At 48.5% G+C, this 26,845-nt stretch overlaps 1 protein-coding gene across 2 annotated transcripts in view; it reads right to left on the minus strand.

Moving 5' to 3' along the window:
* Positions 1-852: 852 nt before the first annotated feature.
* DHRSX (dehydrogenase/reductase X-linked) overlaps positions 853-26,845 on the minus strand; it is a 152,845-nt gene continuing 126,852 nt past the window's right edge. The window contains exons 5-7 of one of the 2 annotated variants that reach the window (XM_064277889.1): positions 20,444-20,651; positions 11,009-11,216; positions 853-3,746 (exon numbers count right to left, since the gene is read on the minus strand). In XM_064277889.1, coding sequence (XP_064133959.1) covers positions 3,543-3,746; positions 11,009-11,216; positions 20,444-20,651 — 620 coding nt within the window. In that variant the 3' untranslated portion in view covers positions 853-3,542. The remainder of the gene's footprint in view (positions 3,747-11,008; positions 11,217-20,443; positions 20,652-26,845) is intronic. The other variant, XM_064277888.1, reaches the window with a different exon arrangement.

A 26,845-nucleotide genomic window follows, 5' to 3' on the forward strand; every position in this document is an offset into this window, starting at 1 on the left:
AAGAGACAAGGACCTCCCCCCAGAGCTGACAGAGAGAGAAAGCTTCCCCTAGAGCCAGTGCCCTGAATTCGGGCTTCTAGCCTCCTGAACTGTGAGAAAATAAATGTCTGTTCATGTAAGCCCCCCCTTTATGGTATTTATGTTACAGCAGCACTAGATAACTGAGACAGCCAGTGCGCAGACAAGAACCACGAGACCAACTGACCTCTTGCGGAAATTCTGACCGCCAACAACAGGCACAACCCCAGCGATGGTTTCACAGGAGGTGTGCTGGTGACTACGGCTCCTCCAAGGCACTGACTTCCTCCCCTTTTTGTGGAGGGAGGGGCGTGACCAAGACTGGCTACAGATTTTGTGGGGTCCACTGCAAAATGAAAAAGTGGGCGCTGATGAAGCTTCGTGAAGAATTCTAAGATGGCGGCTGCACAGTCAAGTGGAGAACCTTCTGTGGCTCGTCAGGTCACCAAAAGTGGCTTGGATGTTTCCTTTGGCCCCGTGAAATCGGGCTCATTTGGCATGGATAGCATTCCTCCCACCCCCAAGAGATCTGTCCACATCCTAATCCCCAGTACCTGTGAAATAGGGTCTTTGCAGATGGAATTAAGTGAAGAATCTTGAGATGGGGTTATCCTGAGTATAAAAACAAAAACCCGTTGCCGTCGAGTCAATTCTGACTCATAGTGACCCTACAGGAGAGAGCAGAACTGCCCCATAGAGTTTCCAAGGAGCGGCTGATGGACCCCAACTGCTGACCTTTTGGTTAGCAGCCATATCGCTTAACCACTATGCCACCGGGGCTCCATTTTGGATATGAGGGGGGGGCAAATTCAATTGACAGGGGCCCTTGTAAGAGAGAGGCAGAGGGAATTTTGAAGGATGCAGAGAGAAGACGGAGCAGAGCTTGGAATGATGTGGCCACAAGCCAAGGAACGCCTGGGGCCGCCATAAGCTGGAAGAGACGAGGAAGGGTCTTCCCCTACGGCCTCCAGAGGGAGCACCGCCCTGCCCAGACCTTGATCTCAGACTTGTGGTCTCTAGAACTGAGAGAGAGTCACTTCTTGTTTGAAGCTGCCCAGTGTGTGGTACTTTGTTATGGTGGCCCTAGGGAACTGATACAGCCTTACTAAATCACTAAAGGCGGCTCCATTCCAGGCAATGGCTGATTACACAATTGTTCAACAGAGCCACTTCACCCCTTGTTCTGGATTGAATCGTGTCCCCCCAAAATGTGTGTCTACTTGGCTAGGCTATGATGCTCAGTATTGTGTGGTTGTCCACCATTTGGTCATCTGATATGATTTTCTTACGTGTTGTAAATCCTAACCTCTGTGATGTTAATGAGGCAGGACTCAATTTACAAGATTGAGTTGTATCTTGACTCAATCTCTTTTGAGATATAAAAGAGAGACGTGAGGAGAGAGGAGGGGGACCTCATGCCACCAAGCAAGAAGCGCCAGGAGTGGAGCCCATCCTTTGGACCTGGGGTTCCTGCATTGAGAAGCTCCTAGACCAGGAGAAGATTGATGACAAGGACCTTCCTCCAGAGCTGACAGAGAGAGAATGCCTTCCCCTGCAGCTGATGCCCTGAATTTGGCCTTTTCGCCTACTTTACTGTGAGGAAATAAACTTTTCTTAATTAAGGCCATCCACTTGTGGTATTTCTGTTATAGCAGCAGCACTAGATGACTAAGACACCATCTTAGAACCACCAAGCAGTAGATAAAATTGCTCACACCTCATGTTCTGATTTGAACCCCACCTGGACGCATTGCTGACTGTGATTACAAGGCAGGTATGTGCCAGCAGGGATCCACACCCTCGGAGTGTTCTGTCCACCAAGAAGATGGACCGTGAGCTGACCCAGGGTCACCAGTCTCCCAGCTCAGTGTGCGCGCAGCAGATCCCGTAAGGCCCTTCTGAGAGCATCTCAGGTGGTTCGTCTCTCTCTCTGTGGGACTTTGGAAACCCAGGGAAGCTTCTGAGACAGGATGGAGCCATCCTTGCCTGAATGGTGGGTGAGGGAGGTTGGGTCCCAATGCCAAGCAACTAGGCCAGCTGCCCTTGAGTCTGAGCAGACTCACGGCGCCCCCATGTGCATCAGAGTAGAACTGTGCTCCACTGGGTTTTCACTGGCTGATTTTCTCAAGGTAGATCACCAGGCCTTTCTTCCGAGGCACACCTGGGTGGACTCGAACGTCCGACCTTTCTGTTAGCAGCCGAGCGTGTTGACTCTTTGCACCACCCAGGAACTCCTTTACATGCCGTCGCCGTTATTGTTAGTTGCTCTGAAGTCAGCCCTGGCTATGGTGCCCCTACGTGTGTCAGAGTAAAACTGTACTCCATAGGGTTTTCAATGGTTCCTTTTTCAGAAGTACATATAGCCAGGCCTGTCTTCTGAGGTGCCTCTGGAGGACTCAAACCTCCAGCCTTTCCGTCAGTGGGTAGGTATGGTAACCATTTATACCTTTGTGCCACCGAGGACTCCTTTTGGCCCCCGTTGTTAGGTGCTGTTGAGGCGACTTTAACTCATGGCGACCCCATTTGACAGAGGAAAACTGCCCCATAGGGTTTCCTAGGCTGTAACCTTTACAGAAGGAGCCCCGGTGGTGCAGTGGTTAAGTGCTCAGCTGCTAACCGACAGGTTGATGGTTTGCATTCACCCAACGGCACAGCAGAAAAAACACCTGGCCATCTGAGTGGGCCAGAACCTCCAATCTTTTGGTTTGTGGTTGAGCGTTTAACTCTTTGCACCACCAGGGATCCCTTTTTTTTTTAATAAAAGTTTGTTAATCAAATTAAAATATATGTATAGTCTCATTATCACTGCCAATTCTGTGGTTCCCGTTTTATTCACAAGCAACTAACTCCAGGGGACCTGGCTTAGCGCTTCCACCTGTGACCTCATTGATATCTAAGATCAACCATGCTCGTTGGGCCTCGCCCCCTTTGTCGCAAAGCACAAAGGTCCTTTGTACCCCAACCCTCCACTCACTCACTGTGGCGTAAAGATTACAGCCTTGGAAACCCTGTGGGGCAGTTCTCCTCTGTCCTTTAGGGCCACTATGGGTCGGAATGGATTCGGTGACAAGGGTAATCTTTAAGGAAGCAGACTGCCAAATCTTTTTCTGGAGGCTTTAACTACAGCGCCACCAGGACTCCTTGAGCAGAATGAGGTCCCCCAAGAAGCACGCTCATCTTAGCTTGCACGTTTTGACCCACATCTCCTGGTCCCCCTGTGCCGTGCAAAGAAGACTCCACGCTCGGGTGCAACGGTTTAATGGTGTGTGGCACCTGAGACCACACAGGAGGAATTTGGCACGCTGCGGTCCCAAGGTTTATCCCTCGGTCCACATTCTCCTGGTTCTGCCCAACATTCCTTTTGCTGGTTTTTTAAAAAATTGTCTAAGATGTCCTGAGCAGCACGGGGCCACCAACGCTGGATATTCAGACACAGCTCCGGAGGCCACCGGGCATGAGACATGGAAGTCCCAGGGGCTTTGAGAGCAGCCTGCTGGATACAAAGGCTTCCCCTGCTGCAGCAGCTAACCCGCGAGGCCGTCCTGGGTGACATCCAGGACCCCGGTCATCTCACAGCTCCGGGCCCACAGCTGCCGCTGCAGCTTTTTGTCGTACGTGATCTGGAGGGACTGGGTTGCTTCCTCGTTGTAAAGGTAGCGCCCGCCAACTCCTTCCAGCTCCGGGGCCACGGCCGCATAGATGGAGGTCCGAGCCCCTTCGTCGGGAGTCTGAGGGGATGAGAAGAGAAGGCCAGGGTGGGTCAGCGTTCAGTGGGGGCACTGTCAGGGAATGAACTGTGTGCCCCTAAATATGTGTTGGAATCCTAACCCCATAAAATCAAAACCAACCAGCTGACGTAGAGCTGACTCCGACTCACGGCAACCCTGTGTGTGTCAGAGTGGAACTGCGCACCATGGGGTTTTCAGTGGCTGTTTCTTCAGAAGGAGATTGCCAGGCCTTTCTTCTTAGGCACCTCTGGGTGGACTCAAACCCCTCGACCTTTTGGTTAGCAGCTGAGTGCCTAACTGTTTGCACCACCCAGGGATTCTGCCTAGCCCTATACCTGTGGATGTCATCTGGTTTGGAAAAAAGGTTTCTTTGTCATGTTACTGCGATCATATCAGTGTAGGGTGGGTCCCAAAACTAATCACTTCTGAGTTATAAAAAAGAGCAAAATAGATACACACAGACGGACACACATACATACACAGACACAGGCACACACCAGAGCAGACAGATGCCAAATAAGGATGGCTTAAAAGCAAAGGAACCAAGTCACGCCCAGGATTGCTGACCAGGAAGAAATCAACAGAACCGACACCCTGCCTCCCAAATTGTGGGAAAACAAATCTCTGTTCTTAGAGTCACCCACTTGTGGTATTTGTGTTACGGTGGCGACAGGGAACTTGGACAAGCACGTGTAATTCTCGGCGCTCCCACAGATGCCGTTGGGTAAGAGGTAACACGTGCATCTCCAGGGTTTACAAACACATGCAGAAGGCAGCCGCAGACGAAGCCTTCCAGCCAGAACCCCACTGCTGTGCGTTTTCTTCAACAGGCACCGAGAGGAACACACGTCCAAGTGGTTTGGTTCTTAACGGTCGGCTAATGCATTTCAAGAAATGAATGGGTTTTCAAATCCAAGATGTAACATATATATTTGCCACAATTAAAAAAAAAAAAAAAAGCATGGTGCTGTTATAGATTGAATTGTGTCACCCAAAAAAGGGTGTCAACTTGGCAAGGCCATGATTCCCAGTACTGTGTGGTTGTCCTCTAGTTTGTGATCTGATGTGATTATCTTTGGTGCTGTAAATCCTAAACTCTGTGAAGCAGGATTAGAGGCACTTATGTTCATGAGGCAGGACTCAATCTACAGGATTAGGTTGTACCTTGAGTCAATCTCTTCTGAGATATAAAAGAGAGAAGTGAGCAGAGAGGAGAGGGACCTCATACCACCAAGAAACAAGAGCCAGGAGAATAGCATGCCCTTTGGACCCAGGGCCTCTGTGCTGAGAAGCTCCTAGATTAGGGGAATATTGCTGACAAGGACCTTCCCCAAGAGCTGACAGAGAAAGAAAGCCTTCCCCTGGAGCTGGTACCCTAAATTCGGACTTCTAACCTCCTAGACTGTGAGAGAATAAACTTCTATTTATTGAAGACGTCCACTTGTGGTATTTCTGTTATAGCAGCACTAGATGACTAAGACACTTGCCAAACCCAAGAATTGAGTGTGTCAGTTTTCCATCTACGAAGGCCCCGCTGCCTGCTGGGGGACCAGAGCAGAGAGCGTGGTGTTTTCACAGCTAACATTTTCCCCTGCATGAAGCCTCTCTGCCTGTAGAGATTTTCAGAGCTGAAAGCGAAGGAGGCCGGCCATTCCAGTTTAATTCAGCACAACGATTTAGTAAACAAAGCAATTTACTAAACTGCTCACTTGTGTGTGTGTCATTGGCTCTTGGGGTAAAGGGGGACCATTTTTAAGTACCCTATTCCCTCCTGGGGCTGATAGAAGACAGCGGCGGTGGGTGGGTGGTTCATCACAAGTGCACAAAGGAAAAAAAAATGAAATGAAAAAACGAAGTGAATAGAAAAGAGGCTAGCATCACAGCGAGCTGATGGGGCCGCATACAGCATACAGCTGGAAGCAGGCATGAATGCTGCATAATTACAAAATTATAGGGGGTTTTACAGTTTGGGAAATGCTTCGACAGATATTATGTCAGTAATTTGGACAACAAGCCCATGAGACTGTTATTATTATGCAGAATTAACGAAATAGAAAAGTGAAGGGGATTGAGGGGAGGAGACAGAGGCAGAGCGCCTGGGATGGGTGGACTTCGGCTTGTAGGGGCCCCAACCCCACCATCTTCCTCCTCCCTCCGTCCCGTACTATGGGGCCACAGCACACGTGCCCACGGCTCATGTGGCCACCTTCCGTGCCTTCACCTTTGAAACGAGAATCTTCTGCCCTGGTCTCCTCTAAGCTACAGACACGCGTGGCAAGTGGGCCCCTTGTACCTCCAGGGAAGGTCTCTACACAGGTACACACGCCAAGTTTGTTGTTAGTTACCATTCAGGTAGCTCCGACTCGTGGCGGCGATCCCATGCGCAAAAGAACGAAACAGTGCCCAGTCCTGTGCCACCTTCAGCCTCACCGGTATGTTCATCGTTGTGGCTGTGGGGCCAATCCGTCTCACCAAGGGTCTCCTTCACGCTCTGCTGGCCCTCTGCTTCACCAAACACAACGTCTTCCTCCAGTGGCGGGTCCCTCCTGATGACATGTCCAAAGCAAGCGAGTCAGACAGTGTTCTGTTGGGGTCCATAGGGTTTTCACTGGACGATTTTCAGAAGTAGGTTGCCAGGTCTTTCTTCCTAGTCTGTCTTAGTCTGGAAGCTCTGCTGAAACCTGTCCACCATGGGTGACCCTGCTGGTATCTGAAATGCTGGTGGCATAGCTTCCAGCATCCCAGCAACACACAAGCCACCACAGTACGACAGACAGACAGGAGGTGGATACACAAGTATGTAGCAGAGAACACTGCCTGGCCCTGTACCATCTTCACAACCGTTGGTCTGCTCGAGTCTGTTGTTGCAGCCCCTGTGTACGCTGAGTGCCTTCCAACCTAGGGGGCTTATCTGCCAGGACTACATTGGACAATATTCTGTTGTGATCCATAGGGTTTTCACTGGCTGATTTCTGGAAGTGGATTGCCAGGCCTTTCTTCCTAGTCTGTCTTAGTCTGGAAGCTCCCCTGAAACCTGTCTACCATGGGTCACCCTGCTGGTATTTGAAACACCAGTGGTGTAGCTTCCAGTATCATGTAAGCCATCGCAGTAAGACAGATGGACAGACAGGGGTGGACGTCAAGGTTCAGTTCCCCAGTTCCCCAGCTGGGCGTTTTCTCATGTCCTTTTCATCACCTGCACAGGTGCCACCATGCCCCCAGGTGCCTGAATCTGAAACTCCGGCACTATTCTTGAGTTCTTCTTCTTTCACTTGCCCTAGCTAACCCGCCAACCAGTAAATGCTGGCACAGAGAGTTCGCCAAGGAGAAACCGCTGTTGGTAGGTGGTATTTGGGCGCAGACCTGAATGAAGGAAGAGGGGAAAATGGAGGTTTCTGAGGGAAGTGAAGCCAGCCAGTGCACGGGGGAACACACAGAGAACCTCTGCCACTGGATGTGAGGACGTGGATGGCATCGGTGGGCCTGCCAAGGGCATTTTCAGGGGAGAGCTGGGGACAGACGGGGCAGCAGTGGTTCAGCAGTAGAATCCTCGCCTTTCAAGCGGGAGACCCAGGTTCGGTTCCCGGTCAACGCACTTTGTGAGCAGCCCCCACCCGTCTGTCAGTGGAGGCTTGCGTGTTGCTGTGATGCTGAACGGGTTTCCGTGGAGCTCCCAAGCCAAGACGGACTAGGAAGAAAGGCCTGGAGATCCACTTCTGAAAATCAGCCAGTGAAAGCCGTATGGAGCACGACGGTCTGATCTCATTGTGCACGGGGCTGCCACGAATCGAGGGCTGGCTTGACGGCAGCAGCTAAGAGCAACATATGATTTAGGGTTCCCATAATTTTCTCCCTTACATATAAAACTGTCACAGCTCAGACAATGTCCTGGGTTATTTTTAATCCAAACGTGGAGACGTTGGTCAAAGGATTAAAAAATAATTTCTGCTGTTGAACTTCTACCTTAACCCTTGAATACCGTTGTTGTCAGGTGCTGCCGAGTGAGTTCCGACTCGTAGCGACCCTATATGCACAACAGGACGAAACGGTGCCTGGTCCCGTGCCATCCTCACAGTCGCTGTTATATTTGAGCCCATTGTTGCAGCCACGGTGTCAATCCACCTTATTGAAGGTCTTCCTCTTTTTCGCTGACACTCTGCCTTACCAAGCATGATGTCCTTCTCCAGGGACTGGTCTCTCCCGATCATATGTCCAAAGTATGTGAGACGAGGTCCCGCCATCCTTGCTTCTAAGGAGCACTCTGGTTGTACTTCTTCCAAGACAGGTTTGTTCATTCTTCTGGCCGTCCATGGTCTATTCAATGTTCTCCGCCAACACCACAATTCAAAGGCGTCAATTCTTCTTTGGTCTTCCTTATTCATCTGAATACTGAAGGGAAAAAATCCCTGTAAATGCTGTTTTGGTATGATGAAGCCGTGGATAGGCACTCGTGAGAGATACTGATGGAACAGATACACGTGTTGGTATTTCTCTGGTCAAAGAACTTAAAATTTGAAAGGAAAAAAAAGATTTTGAAATTCCTCCGCTTAAGGAATTGGAGAATACAAGATGACCAGACTTAAAAGTAAGGGTCTAATTACATTCTGAAAAGGGTCCCGGGGGGAAGAGCGGATTTCTGTGCAGACTTTCAGATGTGAGTGTAAAGCGAGCGGTAACCATCCTAATTAATTCCAAAAACCTGATGAAGCAGACAATTACCTAAGGGGGAAACTGTCAAAACTGACTCAAGAAGAGGGAGAAAGCTCAAAAACGCAACAAACCTGAAAGGGAATCTGAAGGCTCACTCAGAATTCTTCTTCCGAAAATTACCAAACCCAGAGGGTTTTCAAAGGCAAGTCGTTCCAATTTAAAAAACAAACAAACAAACAAAAAACAGATAGTTTTCACGATACTGGCACTATTGTGGAACATGAAGCAGGAAAACAGAGAAAGAAAAGCTTCCCAATTCTTTTTTTTTTTTAAGCAAATGATGAAAATGTTAGCACTTAAACTTGACAAAGATGGCACAGAAAGGAAAGCCACAGCTCCCTGGTAAATATTAACACAAAGTCCTCGATAAAATGGCTGGTAAATACCCTCCTGTGAATTAAAGAGTAAAGCACCACGACGGCCTTCTGAGCCTCCGTTGACGTAATAAATCGATCCGTCTTTATGGTCCAGAAAAGGTCCCTGGGTGGCGAAAATGACGACTGACCTAAAGGCTGGGGATCTGAACCAGTGGTGCCTCGAGAGAAAAGCCTGGCAATCTGGTTCCTTAAAGACCGTTGTTGTTATTGTTGTTAGGTGCCGTAGAGTCGGTTCCAACTCATAGCAACCCTGTGCACAACAGAAGGAAACACTGCCCAGCCCTGCATCAGCCTCATCTCATTGTTATATTTGAGCCCACTGTTGCAGCCACTGTGTCAATCCACCTCGTTGAGGGTCTTCCTCTATTTTGCTGACCCTCTACTTTACCAAGCATGATGTCCTTCTCCAGGGACTGATCCCTCCTGATAACATGTCCAAAGTACATGAAATGGAGTCTCGCCATCCTTGCTGCTAAGGAGCATTCTGGCTGCACTTCTTCCAAGACAGATGTGTTGGTTCTTCTGACAGTCCATGGTATATTCAATATTCTTCGCCAGCACCACAATTCAAGGGCGTCAACTCTTCTTCGGTCTTCCTTATTCATTGTCCAGCTTTCAAATGCATATGATGTGATTGAAAATACCATGGCTTGGGTCAGGCGCACCTTAGTCTTCAGGGTAACATCTTTGCTCTTCAACACTTTAAAGAGGTCCTTTGCAGCAGATTTACCCAATGCAATGTGTCGTCTGATTTCTTGACTGCTGCTTCCATGGGTGTTGATTTTGGATCCAAGTAAAATGAAATCCTTGACAACTTCCATCTTTTCTCTGTTTACCATGATGCAATCACGATTACAGCCAAGATAAAAACCCTATGGAGCAGTTGTACTCTGTCACATGGGGTTGTCATGAGTTGGAACTAACTCAGTGGCAACAGGTTTGTTCAGGTTTGCTTTATGGTCCTGAAATGGTACCCCGTTTGGTTTCTAAATGGCTAGTAGAAGTCCATCAGAGGGGTCAGCTGTCCTCCCACAGGGCAGGAGCCAAGGCAGCTGCAGACCACAGCGTCACCCAGGCTTCTGTAGCTCTCAGGAGGTTTCATCTTTGGCTCGCTCATAAATCCACGCAGACTCACCCATCAGGTCAGGACATTTGTTGCGTAAGGGCGAGGACGCTGAGTCACACATCTAAGTTGTTACAACAAGCACTGTGGAGGTGGCCCGGATGTAGCTGCAGGTGTGGGCAGTGGATCCGAGAAGCGGAAATCCTAAACGATCAAGCCATCTGGCACCCACCTGGAACAACAGGCGTCCCTGGGTGGTACAAACAATTAAAGTGCTCGGCTGCTAACCAAAAGGCTGGAGTTTCAAATCCAACCAGAGGCACCTTGGAAGAAAGGGCTAGTGATCTACTTCTGAAAAATTAGCTAAGAAAACCCTACAGAGCACAGTTTTACTCTGACACACATGGGGTCGCCATGAGTTGGGGTCAACTCAATGGCAACTGGTTTGCTTTTGGAGTCCCTGGGTGGTGCAAACAGTGAACACGCCCAGCTGCCAACCAAGAGGTTGGAGTTTTGAGTCTCTCCAAAGACTCCTCAGAAGGAAGGCCTGGCAATCTGCTTATGAAAAATCAGCTAAGAAAACCCCCTGGAGCCCAGTTCTACCGTGACACACGTGGGTGCCCCAGAGTTAGAGTCTTTCCCACAGCAACTGGCCTTTTTGTTTTGGTTTGTTTTGCTTTTTAGCAGCCTCAGTGTGCAGTTAACGTGCCCAGTTGCTAGCCGAAAGGTTGGGGGCTTGAGTCCACCCAGAGGTGCCTCAGAAGACAGGCTTGGTCATCTAATTTCGAAAAATCACCCATTAAAAACCCAACAGAGCACAGCTCTACTCTGACACATGCTGGGTCACCGTGATTGGGGTTAAGTCAACGACAACTGGTTGGATTTTGGAATCCCTCGGTGGAACAAATGGTTAAGCACTGGGCTGTTCACTGAAAGGCTGGAGGTTGGAGTCCACCCAGAGGTAGCTCGGAAGAAAGGCTTGGTGATCTGCTTCTGAAAAAGGAGCCACGGAAAGCCTTTTAGAGCACAGTTCTGCTGTGACACACACGGGGTCGCCACGAGTCGGGGTCAAATGGACGGCAAGTTGGTTTTTAATGTTTTTTCTTTTTTACCTTGAACAGCAGCCAGCCGAGGAGCCTCTTGACAAGCCGCGTGCCCCAGAAGACGTGCCGATAGAGGTCCGTGTTGACCACCCCAGGGTCCACCGCGTTGGCAGTCACGTGGCTCCCCGAAGAGGCCAGGAGGCTCTGGAGGTGGTAGGTGAACAGGACCAGGGCAAGCTTGCTCTGGGCGTAGGCTCCAGGCGGCGAGTAGCCACAGCTGCCGAGGGAAAGATGGGGACGGTGAGAGAGGGCAGAATCCAGACCCCGATTCCTCCTCGCCCCGCCCCCGTCGGTGACCCTCGCCACACTCCTTTGTAGGATCCGCCCGTCCAAACGCTGCCCCAGCCGAGTGGTGGATGCTGGCTAACGTGAAACTCGACCGGTGCTAGGGTGAAGGGGTTTGTTTTGAGTCTTGAGCCTGGGTCAGTCTGGGCCAGCCTCAGTCAGTTAGCTACCCCCAGTGTTCTGGGTTGAACTGTGTCCCTCAAAAGGTTATGCTGATGGTGTTGGGGACAGCCGGGTCAACTGGCATGGCATAGTTTGTAAAGAAAATGTTCTACACCCTACTTTGGGTAGTAGCGTCTGGGGTCTGAAAAGCTTTCCAGTGGCCATCTAAGATACATCTACTGGTCCCATCCCATCTGGAGCAAAGGAGAATGAAGAAAGCAAAAGACACGAGGCAAATATGAGTGCAGAGGACTAAAGGACCACATGTACCACAGCCTCTGCCAGCCTGGGCCCAGGACAACCTCCAACCTTTCGGCTAGCAACTGGGCACGTTAACTGCACACTGAGGGTGCTAAAAAGCAAAACAAACCAAAACAAAAAAGCCAGCTGCTGTGGAAAAGACTCTCACTCTGGGGAACCCACGTGTGTCACGGTAGAACTGGGCTCCGGGGGGTTTTCTTAGCTGATTTTTCATAAGTAGATTGCCAGGCCTTCCTTCTGAGGAGTCTTTGGAGAGACTCAAAACTCCAACCTTTTGGTTAGCAGCTGGGCGTGTTCACTGTTTGCACCACCCAGGGACTCCAAAAGCAAACCAGTTGCCATTGAGTTGACCCCAACTCATGGCGACCCCATGTGTGTCAGAGTAAAACTGTGCTCTGTAGGGTTTTCTTGGCTAATTTTTCAGAAGTAGATCACTAGGCCTTTCTTCCAAGGTGCCTCTTTCTCCCTCTTTTGGCTCTGGGGGAAGGTCCTTGTCATCAATCTTCTCCTGGTCTAGGAGCTTTTCCACGCAGGAACCCCGGGTCCAAAGAACATGCTCTGCCCCGGTGTTTCTTTTTTGGTGGTATGAGGTCCCCACTCTCTGCTTGCTTCCAGTTTCCTTTCAACTCTTGTAAGATAAAAGGTGGTGCAGGCGACACCCCAGGGAAACTCCCTTTACATTGGATCAGGAATGTGACTTAGTAAGGGTGTGACAATCCCACCCTGATCCTCCTTAACATAAAATTACAACCACAAAATGGAGGACAACCACACAATACTGGGAATCATGGCCTAACGAAGCTGACACATATTTTTTGGGGGCATAGTTCAGTGATAGGGCCACAGAAGGAATCAACGTGGCCGATACCCTGATTTGGACTTTTAGCCCCCAGAACTTTGAGAGAATAAATTCCTGTTCTTTAAAGCCATCCACTTGTGGTATTTTTTTTTGTCCCAGTGGCCACAGGGAACTAAGACATTTGCCAAGACCTAAGGGTCACCCGGCTCAGCTCAGCACGGCCCCAGATGTGTGGGCTGAAGTACACACTTATGCTAGACGCCACTGTTGTTGTTGTTGTCTGCCCTTAAGAAGACCCCTGACTCACGGCGACCCCGCATACAACAGACCAAAACACTGCCCAGTCCTGTGCCGCCCCCATGACGGGTTGCAGATCGGACCCTTGTGATCCATACGGTTTTCATGGCTGGTTTTTGGATGGAGACAGCCAGGCCTTTCTTCCTAGTCTGTCTTAGTCTGGAACCTGTTCGGCATCACAGTAACTCCCAAGTCTTTACCGAGAGACGGGTGGTGGCTGCACATGACGTGCACTGGCCGGGAATCGAACCCAGGTCTCCCGCGTAGAAGACAAAGATTCTACCAGAGCTACTCCTGCCTCCAGGCATAATATAGAAAATGGAGGAATTAAAGAAAATAGATACCACAGTTAGGAGCTCCAATTCCCTCCCCTGATCCAAGACATGACTGAACTCCTCAATCACCGCCGAGATACCTTCTTATGGCAAATTGATCCTGTCTTCACCCTCAGGAGGTTCCTGGGTTGTATGAGTGGTTTGTGATAGGCTGCTAACCTAAAGGTTGGTGGTTCGAATCCACCCAGAGGCTCCACAGAAGGAATTCCTGGCAATCTGCTTCCGTGAAGATTCCACCCAAGAAAACCCTATGGGGCAGATCTTCTCTGTCACACGTGGGGTCGCCTTGAGTTGGAATCGGCTCGAGGCGACGTGTGTTCTTCTCCCTCAGGGTGAGCAAGAAGCTCCTGGAAAAAGGGAGCTACTAAGCGGAGGCAGGTAGCAGGGGAGAAAGGACTGAACTTTCATCTTGGCATTGGGGTCGTTTAAAAATGACGTACGGCCCTTGGTTCTGAGTTATCAGGGCTGACTGGGGAAGCTGTGATCTATTACTTTAAAAAGAAGATTGTGTCTGTTAGCTGCCTTCGAGTCGGGCCCAGACTCATGGCGTTCCAATGTGTGTCAGAACAGAACTGTGCTCTGTTGGGTTTTCTTGGCTGGGTTTTCAGAAATAGGTTGCCAAGCCTTACTTCTGAGGTACCTCTGGGTGGACTCCAACCTCCGACCTTTCAGTTAGCAGCTGATGGCAAACTGCTTACACCACCCAGGGTCCTTTAAAAAGAACAGGGCAAATGGACCACATCTACCACGGCCTCCACTGGACTGAGTCTAGCACCCGGCTACCACTGACTGCTCTGACAGGGATCACAATAAAGGGTCCCGGACAGAGCTGGCGAAAAATGTACAACAAAATTCTAACTCAAAAAGACAGACCAGACTGGCTGGCCTGACAGAGACTGGGGAAACCCTGAGAGCATGGCCCCCGGACGTACTTTCAGCTCAGTAATGAGGCCACTCCTGAGGTTCACCCTGCAGCCAAAGAGTAGACAGGCCCATAAAACAAAACGAGACTAAAGGGGCACACCAGCCCAGGGGCAAGGACTGGAAGGCAGGAGGGGACAGGAAAGCTGGTGATAGGGAACCCAACATTGAGAAGGGAGAGTGTTGACGTGTTGTGGGGTTGTTAACCAATGTCATAAAATAATACGTGTACTAACTGTTTAATGAGAAACTAGTTTGTTCTGTAAACTTTCATCTAAAGTTCAATAAAAAAACAAACAAAATGAATAGAACAAACCATAAACATGCAGATTTCTCAAGAGTAAATGGATCAATGTTATATTATGATTTTATATGGTACCATGAAGGAGCCCTTGTGGCATGGTGGTTCAAGCACTTGGCTACTAATCGAAAGGTCCGTGGTTCGAACCCACCAGCTGCTCCACGGGAGAGAGACGTGGTGGTCTGCTCCTGTAGAGATTACAGGCTTGGAAACGCTATGGGGCAGTTCTACCCTGTCCTATAGGGTTGCTAGGAGTCAGAATTGGCTCAGTGGTAACAGGTTTGGGTTTTTCTGTGGGTTCTGGTACCATGGAGAAAAGAGAACAAAAATTCTTTAAAACTGCTAGGTAGGGAAAAAGTCAATCTATTTCTCTATGGGAGGAAAAAATAAGTCCAAGAGTACAAGTAATTTCAGGCAGGGATCTCCCATGGATTTACAGACAAAGAAATATCCTCTGTGGAAACGGGAAAGAATGAAGGCAAATAAATAGGACAGGGTCCCTGTCAAGCTTTGAAAATAAAGCTGAGGACAGTCAAAGGCACTTGGCATTGAAAACAACCCAGGGATTGCTCCAAGGTTAACAGAGAGGCGGAGACCCAAAGAAAGGCTCAGTCTACAAACCGAGACAGACGCCAAAGAAACTCCTGAAGGGTGTACACAGCCCGTTTCTCAAAACAAGAGTTTTCAATACATTGTTTTTGTAATAAATGGTGGCAAGCGGTGAGACTAAAACCATAAAAATGTATTTTTGTTTTCACTGAGTAATAACTTATGGACATAACTACTTGAACACGAATTTGAAGCTACTCTAAAACAAGGGGTCCCGGGTGGTGCAAATGGGTAATGCGCTCAGCTGCTAAAAGGTTGGAGGTTCGAGTCCACCCAGAGGCACCTCGAAAGAAAGGCCTGGCAATCTGCTCCCAAAAAATAAGCCACTGAAAACCCAATGGAGCAAAGTTCTACTCTGGCACCAATGAGTTATCATGACTCGGAGTTGACTTGACAACAAGTAATTTTCGGAGTCCCCGGGTACTACAAACAGTTAATAAACTCAGCTGCTAAAACGTTGGAGGTTCGAGTACACCCAGAGGCACCTCAGAAGAAAGGCCTGGTGACTGACTTGTGAAAATTCAGCCACTGAAAGCCCCGTGGAGCACAGTCCTACCCTGACACACATGGGGTCACCATAAGTCGAGGTCAACTGGACGGCAACTGGTTCGGTTTAAAGGGAAACAAAAGTAGAGAGGCCTATTGTCATTGATGTTAGGTCCTGTCCAGTTGGTTCTGACTCATAGCGACCATGTGTACCACAGAACGAAACACTGCCCAGTCCAGTGCCATCCTCACAGTCGTTGTTATGCTTGAGCTCATTGTTGCAGCCACTGCGTCAATCCACCTCATTGAGGGTCTTCCTCTTTTCCGCTGACCCTGTACTCTACCAAGCATGATGTCCTTCTCCAGGGACTGATCCCTCCTGACAACATGTCCAAAGTATGTAAGACGCAGTCTCGCCATCCTTCCCTCTAAGGAGCGTTCTGGTTGTACTTCTTCCAAGACAGATTTCTTCGTTCTTTTCGGAGTCCGTGGTATATTCAATACTCTTCGCCAACACCGCAATTCAAAGGCGTCAACTCTTGTTTGGTCTTCCTTACTCATTGTCCAGCTTTCACATGCATATGATGCGATTGGAAATACCATGGCCTGGGTCAGGTCCACCTTAGTCTTCAGGGTGACATCTTTGCTCTTTAACACTTTGAAGAGGTCCTTTGCAGCAGATGTGCCCAATGCAATGCGTCTTTTGATTTCTTAACTGCTGCTTCCATGGCTGTTGATTGTGGGTCCAAGTAAAATGAAATCCTTGACAACTTCAGTTTTTTCTCCATTTATCATCATGTTGCTTATTGGTCCAGTTGTGAGGATTTTTGTTTTCTTTATGTTGAGGTGTAATCCATGCTGAAAGCTGTGGTCTTTGATCTTCATCAGTAGGTACTTCAAGTTCTTTTCACGTTCAGCAAACAACGTTGTGTCCTCTGCATAATGTAGATTGTTAATGAGTCTTCCTCCAATTCGGATACCCCATTTTTCTTCACATAGTCCAGCTTCTCAGATTATTTGCTCAGCATACAGATTGAATAAGTATGGTGAAAGGATACAACCCTGACGCACACCTTTCCTGACTTTCTCTATTCACCTGGAGGACAAGTCAGGAAAGGTATGTTCCAGGTGAACAGAGAACAATTGCTGTGTGTGGGATGACTGCTTGTAAGCTTTTAAGACCTCAGACCCTACACGTTGAAATAGGACGCAGAACAGAAGCACTAAACATGTTAGTCAGCCAGCTGACTGGGATGTCCCATGAAACCATGACCCTAAACCGCCAAACCAAGGAACCAAATCTCATGCGGTGTTTGGTTGTACATAAGCAGCCTTAGTAGCTCCTCTTTCTGTTGTTATTATAAGCAGCCTGAAGATTTGATCTGGGGCTGCTTTTGAGGACAGTCACTATTTAGTCTCCTGGAAGGAGAACAAAGATAGTTATAAAAAAGATGATAAATTTTTGTTTTTGTCAGTTACTGTCAAGTCGGCTCCAGCTCATGGTGGCTCCACGTACGACAGAATGAAAACGGTGCCCGGTCCTGCGCCATCTTCACGATCGTTGGTATGTTTGTGTCCATTGTTGAGACCATTGCATCAATCCATCTCATGTAGGGTTTCCCTCATTTTTGCTGACTCTCTACTTTACCAAGCATGATGTCCTTTTCTAGAGATTGGTCTTTCCTGACGGCATGTCCAAAGTAAGTGAGCTGAAGTCTCACCATCTTTACTTCTAAGAAGCATTCTGGTTGCATCTCTTCTAAGGCTGATTTGCTTGTTCTCCTGGCAGCCCATGGTGTATTCAATATTCTTCGGCAACACCACAGTTCCAAGGCATCAGTTTTCATTGACTTCCCATCCACCTCTGGGAGAAAGATATGGCAGACTGCTTCCACAAAGATTACAGCCTTGGAAGCCCTATGGGGCAGTTCTACTCTGTCCTATAGGGTCGCTATGAATCAGAATCGACTTGACACCAAGGGGTTTCCCACCCGTCGCAGCACACCAGGCTCAGGACCTTTGCTGTCGACAGGGCACGTGGGACACTGGGTTTTCCTCTGATACTATACAACCTTCCAAACATCAAGGCCAACCATTCAGACGTGGACTCTTCTTTCATTAAAGGACATCACACAGGTTGTAGCTTTTCTCATCTTACCTGCAATGACCAACAGGAAAATGCATTATATTAAAAAAAAAAAAAAAACTGTTGTCGCGGAGTTGATTCCAATTCATAGTGACTCTATAGGACAGAGCAGAACTGCCCCATAGGGTTTCCAAGGAACGGCTGGTGGATTCGAACTGCCCACTTTTTGGTTAGCAGCTAAGCCCTTAAGCACTGTGTCACCAGGGCTGTGTTGTATAGTGTAAAAAGAAAAAAAACAAAACCCGCTGCCATTGAATCTATTCCAAGTTATAGCGACTCTGTAGGACAGAGTAGAACTGCCCCGTAGGGTTTCCAAGGAGTGGCTGGTTGATTCCACGTGCCGACCTTTTGGTTAGCAGCCGTAGCTCTTCAGCACTACGCCACCAGGGTTTCTGTTGTAAAGCTCAGCAAAATATAAATAATTAAACTTACATAAATAATGAATAGCTTCCCTCCCCTGCCAAATAAAGATAACATTTTATAACTAAGCCGGCTGTTTCTTGCCAAGGCAGTTCCATTCATTACATAGGATTGTCAACAGATTCTGGCCACCCTTCCTTGGAAGCATTTTACCAGGCGAACGCTGGGGTGTAGCCTCGCCAGAGGAGACAAGCCCTGTTGTCGCCAGCGACCCGCTTGTATTTTGTGACACTTGACGATGTTGTGATTTATGCCTTTATGAGAACGGCGATTTTCAAAGCAAGTAAATCCATCCCGGTATTTAACATTCGTTGCTGGTGGGGCTTACATCAGGGAAAGCTCAGAAACATCTCTCTTATGGACAAAAGCAGTCTCTTCCCAGCCCAAGTGTTCTCAAACGTTACCCTGCGTCAGAGTCGCTTGGGTGACTTGTTCAAACACAGATGCTGGCCTGCACCTCCAGCGTTTTGATTCTCCGGGTCTGGGGTTGTTGTTGTGGTCAGCTGCTGTCCGGCTGCCCCGGTCAAGGCAGCCCCAGGCACAAGGCAACAAAACACTCCCTGGTCCTGTGCCATCTGTATGATCGGCTGCAGATTGGACCGCTGTGATCCATCGGGTTTTCACTGGCTCATTTGCAGCGGTAGACGGCCAGGCCTTTCTTCCTGGTCTGTCTTAGTCTAGAAGCTTTGCTGAAACCTGTCCACTAGCCTAGCAACCCACAAGCCCCCAATGACAGACGGGTGGTAGCTGTGCATGAGGCCCTCTGGCGGGGAATTGAACCCAGGTCCCTGTAGGGAAGGTGAGAATTCTACCACTGAACTGCCACTGGCCGTAGGGCTAAGTCAACAAGGAGACCAGTAACCCATATCTGCTCATATATATGGGCGACTCTTTAAACCTGGTGTTTAAATGAAATACATGGACTTCTCTTTAAACCTAATATTTTGAACCAAATATGTGGACTTCTCTTTACACCTAATGATAAAGCCACTTTATAAAAAAAAAAAAGAAAATTTACTTTGGCCAGGTGGTTTTGTAGAAATTTAAGGTTACCAAGATAATGACATAGTAACTTGCAATTTCTGCCTTTTTCGCAGTTGGACTCACGTGGCCAATCGCACGCACAATCCATTTGGGTAATTCCGCTCCCTTGGAGTTTTCAAGATCACACCACGTAGGCTTGTTTCTCTCACGTGCACAAGTGTCCGGGTAAATGCAAAAAGGCCTTGCTTCCTCCTACTGTGATCTCAGTCAACACGGATTTGCAGAGCGTCTGCCGTATGTAAGACACCAGGCGCCACGAGGAAGAGAACACCGAGAAAGACGTAGATGCTGGGCTCCTGGAAGCTGCTGTCATCGGTTGGCCAGTGTCTGCAGCGTGGGGAAGCAGGAGAATGTGTCACGTAATTTCACGTGTGCGGGACTGTCCGGTCTTCCATGACTGGCTGGTGAATTCTATGTGTTCGCCTGGCTGGGCTGCAGTGCCCACGTGTATGGACAGACACATGGAGCAGTCATGTGGAATTAAATCATTGACCTCAAATAAAGTACGTCATTGCATTGGGAAAATCAGCTACAGAAGACCTCTTTAAAGCGTTGAAGAGCAAAGATGTCACTCTGAGGACTAAAGTGAGCCTGACCCAAGCCACGGTGTTTTCAATCGCCTCATATGCATGCAAAAGCTAGACAATGAGTAACGAACTGAACTGTGAATTGTGGTGTTGGCAGAGAATACTATTCACACCATGGACTGCCAAGAGAATGAACAAATCTGTCTTGGAAGAAGTACAGCCAGAATGCTCCCTAGAAGCAAGGATGGCAGGACTTTGTCTCACATACTTTAGACATGTTGTCAGGAGGGATCAGTCCCTGGAGAAGGACATGATGCTTGGTAAAGTGGGGGGTCAGCGGAAAAGAGGAAGACCCTCAATGAGATGGACTGACACAGTGGCTGCAACAATGAGCTCAAGCATACAACTGTGAGGATGGCGCAGGACCAGGCAGTGTTTCGTTCTGTCGTGCACAGGGTCGCTATCCGTCTGAACACACTCGACAGCACCTAACAACAACGACAACATACAAACTCACAAACACCACCACAGACACACACTCACACACACACAAACTCAAACACCATCACAGACACTCACGCACACATACAAACTCAAACACTGTCACACACACATACAACTCAAACGGCATTGCACACACTCCAACATGCGAATAAACACCGTCACATGCACACTCACACACCCACACGACTCAGTCCACAACCCTGAGGTCCTCAGCCTTCATCCGACACCCAGCACCGTGCCCAGCCGCTCGGGGTGCCCAGCGAACATGGCAGGCAAGGTGAGTGAGCTCCCGTGGGCCATCTATCTTGCTGGCCGCTGCAACCACTGGGTCACGAGGGCCCCCTTACCTGCTCTGCAGGTCCTCCATGTTGAGCTCGCCGACGTAGTGTGTGGCCGAGGACACCGTGACCACCCTCGCGCAGCAGCCGGGGGACCCCGACTCTTTCAGCGTGTCCAGGAGCAGGTTGGTCAGCAGGAAGTGCCCCAGGTAATTCACGCCAAAGTGCTCCTCGAAGCCATCCCTGGTGGTCCGCTGCGGGACCATCATGACCCCAGCTGGGGGGGAGTTTCAGGAGAGTGAGGTTAGATGGGACAGTGGGCTCCAGGGCGCGGATCCGTCCCAGGGGCCAGGAGGGTGGGGTCTAGTCCTGGCCGGCATCTTGCCTCTCTGGGGCTCAGTTTCCCCCTGTGGACCTGGGGGTGCAGCTAAGAGATGGCCACGTCCCCTTCTTGCTCTGAGGCTCTGCCATCCTGTGCTTTGATTGCGTAAAATAACAGCAGCCGTGCCAAAGTGGCAGAACTCGCAGGCAGAGAGAAAATTCTAGATCACCAAAACGCGTCCCTCACAAAGTTCTTTCCACTGAGCCCCGACCTCACAGGTGACTTGTCCCAGAAACCTGCCTGCACATCTTGTCCTGTCTTTAGAGCAGGCCAGCTGGCTTCTCGCTGCTGCTGTTGACCCTGACTCATGGTGGCCCCGTGTGTGCAGAGCACAACTCCCCCCGAGGGTTTTCAACACTCTAACCGTTCGGAAACTGATCATCACGGCTTTATCCCGAGGCACCTATGGGTGGGTTCAAACTGGCAACCTTGTGGCTAACGATCAAGTGCTTAACCATTTGCCCTACTGCCAGCTTGACTGGATATATGCACACACATACATACACATGTATACATTAAAAAACACAAATGCACTGCCGTCGAAGTCAATTCCGACTCACAGGGACCCCACTGGGTTCCAGGGCTATAAATTTCTATGGAAGCAGGCTGCCACACCTTTCTCCCAAGGAGCCACTAGTGGTTTCGAATTGCCAACCTTTGGGTTAGCAGTCAGTCGCTTTAACCACTGGGCTACCAGGGCTCCAATGTGTATACGTATATATACGACCAAAAGGTCAGCAGTTTGAATCCACCAGGTGCTCCTTGGAAACCCTATGGGACAGTTCTACTCTGTCCTATAGGGTTGCTATGAGTTGAAATCGACTCTCGGGCAATGGGTGGTTTTATTGTTGTTGGTTAGCAGCCGAGCCCTTAACCACTAGGCCACCAGGGCTCCATATATATACAGATGTTTGTATCTGTGCAGTTGTCTACATTTGTGCGTGCGTGTGCGTGTGTACGTAAATGGATTTGTATACATATGTGTGCGAAAGTATGCATTTGTGTGGCGTGTGTACATATTTCTACACGTGTGTACGTACGTATGCATTTGTGTGGTGTGTATATATAAACGTATGTGTATATATACACATTCGTGTGCACACATGTACACGCGGGGGTCCCTAGGTGACGTGAATGATCTGCGCTCAACTGCTAGCCTAAAGGTTGGCGGTTCAAACCCACCCAGAGTCACTGCAGAAGGAAAGTCCTGACAGTCTGCTTCCATGAAGACCACAGCCAAGAATACCCTATGGGTCAGTTCTACTCTGTAACAGACGAGGTCGACATGAGTTGGAATCAATTCAATGGCCACCACCACGACCAACAATGTATATGTGTATATTTGTTTATGCGTGTGTAATGTGCGTGTCTGCATGTGTTTATGTGGACATGTATACATGTGTGTATCTGCACATGGTTCATCTCTGGGTTTGCATGTATGCAGGTATATGCATAATTTATGTTTTGTATGTATATGGGTATGGTATTTGTATTTGTGTATGGCATATGTATTTGGGTACATATACGGGTATGTGTACGGTGCATGTATTTGGATATGTATACAGGTATGTGTGAGAGCCCTGGTGGTGCAGTGGTTAAGAACTATAGCGACTTATAGCTGCTAACCAAAAGGTCAGCAGTTTGAATCCAGCAGCCACTCCTTGGAAAACCTATAGGCAGTTCTACTCTGTCCTACAGGGTTTCTATGAGTCAGAACCGACTCGACAGCACACCTAACAACAACAGTGGGTATGTGTACGGTACACGTATCTGGGAACTTATATGTAGATGTGTACGGTACACATATTTGAGTATCTATGCAGGTATTTGTACGGTATATGTATTTGTGTATTACTTGCATGCATACTTATAAAAACCAAACCCACTGCCGTCAAGTCAATTCCGACTTACAGCAACCCTATAGGACAGAGTAGAACTGCCCCATAGAGTTTCCAAGGAGCACCTGGTGGATTTGAACTGCCGACCTCTTGGTTAACAGCTGTAGTACTTAACCACTACGCCACCAGGGTTTCCATACTTACATACACATTTGCATTTTTATATCTGTGTCTAAACATCTACCTGCAAGAGATGAAGGCAAGGTCCCTGACTACAGAGTTCCCGGGATGGGCGTGTTGGTCTGTATTGTTAGTGTCCAAGAGGACAGTTAGGTGCCTGCAGAGTTTCCAAAATTATTTGCCCAGGGCTCCCAACCCCCACCCCCAAATCCAACTAACAAATTACAGAAAACCACCTGGGCACCAATCAATATCTGCATAGTTATTTGTACAAGAGCAGGTATTTACATATGCACGTGAACGTGTCTATGCATTCACGTGTGTTGATATTCATTAATTCACTTGCATACGTATTTACGTATGCTGGCACCTGTATATGTGTTTCCATATGCTTGCATTTGTGTATGGGAAACCCTGGTGGTATAGTGGTTAAGAGCTATGCTGGTTCGAATCCACCAGGCGCTCCTTGGAAACTCTATGGGGCAGTTCTGCTCTGTCCTGTAGGGTCACTATGAGTCAGAATCGACTTGACCGCAACAGGTTTTGCATCTGTGTATAACCTGTGTTTGTACATGTATTTGACGTGTGTGTGGTTGCGTTTGTACATTGTATGATTAACCTATGCTTGGGACTATGCGTGTGTCTAGATTTGCATATCTGTGCATGTATGTACGTGCATGTGTACACGTGTTTACATGTGTATTCATTTTATATGCATATATTCTGTGTCTGTATTGCATTTCTATGTGCAATTGTATTTATCATGTGAACCTATACGTGCTTCTGTATACAACTGTGTTTATATACATGTATGTATACATGTTTGTATATGTTTCTACATGCAGTTATATTTATATGTGTGTATGTATATGTATTTGTATATGTTGTCGTTTGTGTGGTTAGCTGGCATCGAGTCGGCTCCGGCTCATAGCGCCCTTATGTATAACAGAAGGGAACGATACTCTTTTTCACACGTAGGGGTCTCCCGAGTCCTCCATGCCAACTGGTGAATGAATAAATGGATGAAGAAGTAGACTAGAAACTAGGTCAGGATGTTCCTGGCCAGGCAGCTCAGGGTTAGCTGTGATTTTTTTTTTTTGTAGGTTGCTGTCATTGGTGGGTGCCATCAAGCTGACTGCGACCCATGGCGACCCCACGTGGCAGAGTAGAACTGCCCCAGAGGGTGTCCTAGGCTGTAATCTTTACAGGAGCAGATTGCCAGGACTTGTCTCCCATGGAGCCACTGGGTGAGTTCAAACCGCCAACTTTTAGGTTAGCAGCTGAGTACTTAACCGTTGTGCCACAAGGGCTCCTTATCCCCAAGCATATTGTGTTGTTGTTGTGTGCTGTCGAGTCCATTTTAACTCATATGACAGAGGAGAACTGCCCCATAGGGTGCCCCAGGCTGTAGTCTTTATGGGAGCAAATCGCCAGGTCTCTCTCCTGCGGAGCTGCTGGGTGGGTTCGAACTGCCAACCTTTTAGTTAGCAGCTGAGTGCTTAACCACTGTTCCACCAGGGTTCTTTAAAATGTGGGTAACATGAGACAATACCAGGAGACTTTCTGTTATTTGATTCAAAGCGGCATTCTCATACATGGTTTCATTTTCTTTAGCAAAATGCACGGGAACAATGAAGAGAAGACGTTCAGGAATTGGGGTAACGCAGCTTGAAAAGCGTGAAAGCGAGGTGAATAGTTTAGTAATGGATTTCATAGCAGGATTATTACGGGTTTCATAGCCATGTTGTTGTTGGGTACTGTCATTCTGACTCACAGCGACCTCATGGGGCAGAGCAGAACTGCCCCATGGGGGTTTCTAGGCTGTCATCTTTTTGGGAACAGACTGCCACATCTTTCTCCCCCAGAGCCGCTGGTGGATTTGAACCGCCGAGCTTTCAGTGAGCAGTCGAGCACTTAACCGCTGCGCTGCAAGGGTTCCAATTTTAGTAACTCTTTATCTTCTGAGGAAATCCGCCCACTAGAATTAGGAGACGTCCCGCCAGGATAAGCCATAAATCCTGTGTGGTTATTAACGACCCATCAATTCTCAGGAGCGGAGAAGGGAAACAAGGGAAATGGAATTTTGACAGGAATCCGCTATAAATACTGAGCCAGCTCTCCAGGAGGTCGACTGTCGATTTCCCTTGTGTTCCATGAATCACTGGCTTTGCTCCTGATCTTTTCACAATGGCCAGGAAAAGGCAGACTGTTTCTATTTTTTTAAATCACGCTAGCAAATGCAAAAACATTTCAGGTCTGAAATAACGCTTCCAAAGCCTTGAGAGCTCTGTAATTATACAAAGAAAAGCAGAAAGTCTAAGAGCTTCTGATGGTCCTTGGAGGTTGCCCATGAGGACTGAAGCCTGGGCTGTTTTCGTAGGATCTGGGGGTGGAAGAAGGGAGTCCTGGGCAGATACCTTTGGAAACTCTACAGGCATGTACTGTCCTCTTGGACACTGATACACGCTGACACATCCATCCTGAGGAATCCTGGAGTCAGGAAGCTTGTTTGCACCTCTAGACTTTGTTGTTGTTGCTGTTGGCTGGCACCGAGTCAGCTTCGCCTCATGGCTACCCCGTGCACAACAAACACAACGAAACAACCGCCCTGTCCTGTGCTGTCTTCATGATCGGTTGTGGATGGGACCATGGTGGTCCATAGACTTTTCACTGGTTTCAACAGAGCTTCCAGACTAAGAAGGACCAGAAGAAAGGCCTGATAACCTACTTCCAAACATCAGCCAGCAAAAACCCCATGGATCACAATGGTCCGATCCCGTTGTGCATGGGGTCGCCATGGGTCGGGGGTCGACTCCTTGGCAGCTAATGACGACATCAATACAACGAATGACCAACCACTCAACAGCAGTCAAAGCGAAACACTCAAGCCAACTATGTGAAGGAGGAAAGAGAAATTCATCAATGGATCGAAGCAGGGTATTCCTGAAGGTCCGTGGGAATCTTGCTTTCCTGAAACACTTCTGTCATAAATTGTGTCCCCCAAAAATATGTGTATCCATTTGGCTAGATCATGATTCCCAGTATTGTGTGATTGTCCACCATTCTGTCACCTGATGGGATTTTCTATCTGTTGTAAAATCCTATCCATACGATGTTAATGAGATGGGATTAGCGGCAGTTATATTAATGAAGCAGGACTCAATCTACAAGATTGGATTGTGTCTTGAGCCAATCTCTTCTGAGATATGAAAGGGAGAAGCAAGCAGAGAGACATGGGGACCTCATATCACCAAGAAACAAGAGCCAGGAGAAGAGCCAGTCCTTTGGACCTGGGGTCCCTGCGCTAAGAAGCTCCTCAACCAGGGAAGACTGATGACAAGGACCTTCCCCCAGAGCCAACAGAGAGAGAAAGCCTTCCCCTGGAGCTGGTGCCCTGAATTTGGACTTGTAGCCTTCTAGACTCTGAGAGAACAAACTTCTCTTTGTTAAAGCCATCCACTTGTGGTATTTCTGTTGTAGCAGCACTAGGTGACTGAGACACCATCCACTGTGGTATTTCTGTTACAGCAGCACTAGGTGACTGAGACACCATCCCCTGTGGTATTTCTGTCATAGCAGCACTAGGTGACTGAGACGCCATCCACTGTGGTATTTCTGTTACAGCAGCACTAGGTGACTGAGACACCATCCACTGTGGTATTTCTGTTACAGCAGCACTAGGTGACTGAGACATCATCCACTGTGGTATTTCTGTCATAGCAGCACTAGGTGACTGAGACACCATCCACTTGTGGTATTTCTGTTGTAGCAGCACTAGGTGACTGAGACACCATCCACTGTGGTATTTCTGTTATAGCAGCACTAGGTGACTAAGACACCATCCACTGTGGTATTTCTGTCATAGCAGCACTAGGTGACTGAGACACCATCCACTGTGGCATTTCTGTTACAGCAGCACTAGGTGACTGAGACACCATCCACTGTGGTATTTCTGTTACAGCAGCACTAGGTGACTGAGACACCATCCACTGTGGTATTTCTGTTATAGCAGCACTAGGTGACTAAGACACCATCCACTGTGGTATTTCTGTCATAGCAGCACTAGGTGAC

This window comes from Loxodonta africana, chromosome X (genome assembly GCF_030014295.1).
Source record: "Loxodonta africana isolate mLoxAfr1 chromosome X, mLoxAfr1.hap2, whole genome shotgun sequence".
In the NCBI taxonomy this organism is placed as follows: domain Eukaryota; kingdom Metazoa; phylum Chordata; class Mammalia; order Proboscidea; family Elephantidae; genus Loxodonta; species Loxodonta africana.